The sequence below is a fragment of the Salvelinus sp. IW2-2015 genome, unplaced genomic scaffold (assembly GCF_002910315.2).
Source record: "Salvelinus sp. IW2-2015 unplaced genomic scaffold, ASM291031v2 Un_scaffold741, whole genome shotgun sequence".
In the NCBI taxonomy this organism is placed as follows: Eukaryota; Metazoa; Chordata; class Actinopteri; order Salmoniformes; family Salmonidae; genus Salvelinus; species Salvelinus sp. IW2-2015.
The window spans coordinates 515,676-517,014 of NW_019942601.1; the positions used below are offsets into that span (position 1 = coordinate 515,676).

The 1,339-nt window shown below is 45.6% G+C and overlaps 1 protein-coding gene across 1 annotated transcript in view; it reads left to right on the top strand.

The window, feature by feature from the left end:
- Positions 1 to 1,339, top strand: part of dzip1l (DAZ interacting zinc finger protein 1-like) — a 39,469-nt gene that overhangs the window by 14,907 nt on the left and 23,223 nt on the right. Inside the window, exon 7 of the mRNA XM_070438300.1 lies at positions 623 to 784. Coding sequence (XP_070294401.1) covers positions 623 to 784 — 162 coding nt within the window. The remainder of the gene's footprint in view (positions 1 to 622; positions 785 to 1,339) is intronic.

The following is a 1,339-nucleotide window of genomic DNA, read 5'->3' on the forward strand; positions in this document are numbered from 1 at the left end:
GACAGTACTCCCCCTCCAATACAGGCAGATTCAGGACAGTACTCCCCCTCCAATACAGGCAGATTCAGGACAGTACTCCCCCTCCAATACAGGCACTGATTACCACTGACAGTCACTCAATTGGCCCATGTCAGCTAAAATCTTTCAGACTAGACTAACTTACCTATCTAAACTTGTAGTAATCATGGTCGAATTATCGAACGGTTGCCCCCATTGATTTTGTTAGTCACTCTCACATAGATATAATTTTTAAAACTGCGAACTTGTCTCTCTGCTCCATAACAAAATGTGTAGAATTGCAGGAAATGAACTCTTAAAACATTTCCCCCCCTCTGCTGTCAAAAGGGGGGCCGGCTAAAATGTTTTTCTCACGAGGTGGGTGGGGAGGGGGGGGTCCTCAAATAAATGTAACTTAAGGCCCCCAAAAGGCTAGTGCCGGCACTGACTGCATATGTGGGTATAGACGTGGGTACGTGCAGACCCACGAGGCAGTGTGACCACTCATGATGATTTCAGATTTGTTGTGTTTGTGTTTCCCCCACGCCCATCAAAGTTGCCCATCCCAGATCTATATCAATACTGCTGTGTCTCTCATGAGTGCTTCAATGGGTTTAACCACCAGGAGCTGGAAGATCAGCGAAGGAAAGAGACCTCGGAGCGAGAGAAGATGGAGAGCTGGAAGGAGGAGGAGAGGAAGAAGTTTAAAGAGGAAATGAGGGACCTGAAGCAGCTGTTCCTGCAGGAGTTCAGAGATATGGCCAGCAGGAGCTCCTCCATCGAGGCTGTGAGTCTTATTCTCATTTTAAAGGACATGCATGAACCAGGGGGCTTAGTGGCGTGGTGCTATGAGTGATGTTGAGTCAATAGAAGGTGTGGTGTTTTCCAGCCACTAGATGGCGCCACAGTGTAAAGAATGAGCAGGTTACAAAAGCTCAAGCACACCCTGCTGCTAGCCTACACACAATCCAGTATCAGTCATTTTTCTGAGGCCTTTTTGAAGCTATAATCCTTAATGGTGAAACAGTCACATCCGTTCGGGATATTACAACAACAAGTGAGTTACAAGCCAACATTGTTTCTCTCCGCTCTGACATCATCGCACGCCACAGTAGAACATCACAACGTGTACTGCTATTTAATAAAAGATGTTCACACCGTTGCTGGACGCTCCTCTCATCCGTTTCATCATAAAAACAAAAACAATAACAGAACTGCTGAAGCGAACGCTGTTTCCCCAAATGCGGATGCCAGTTTTATACCAGTTATGCCAGTTTTATACCAGTTATGCCAGTTTTATGCCAGTTTTATGCCAGTTTTATACCAGTTATGCCAGTTTTAT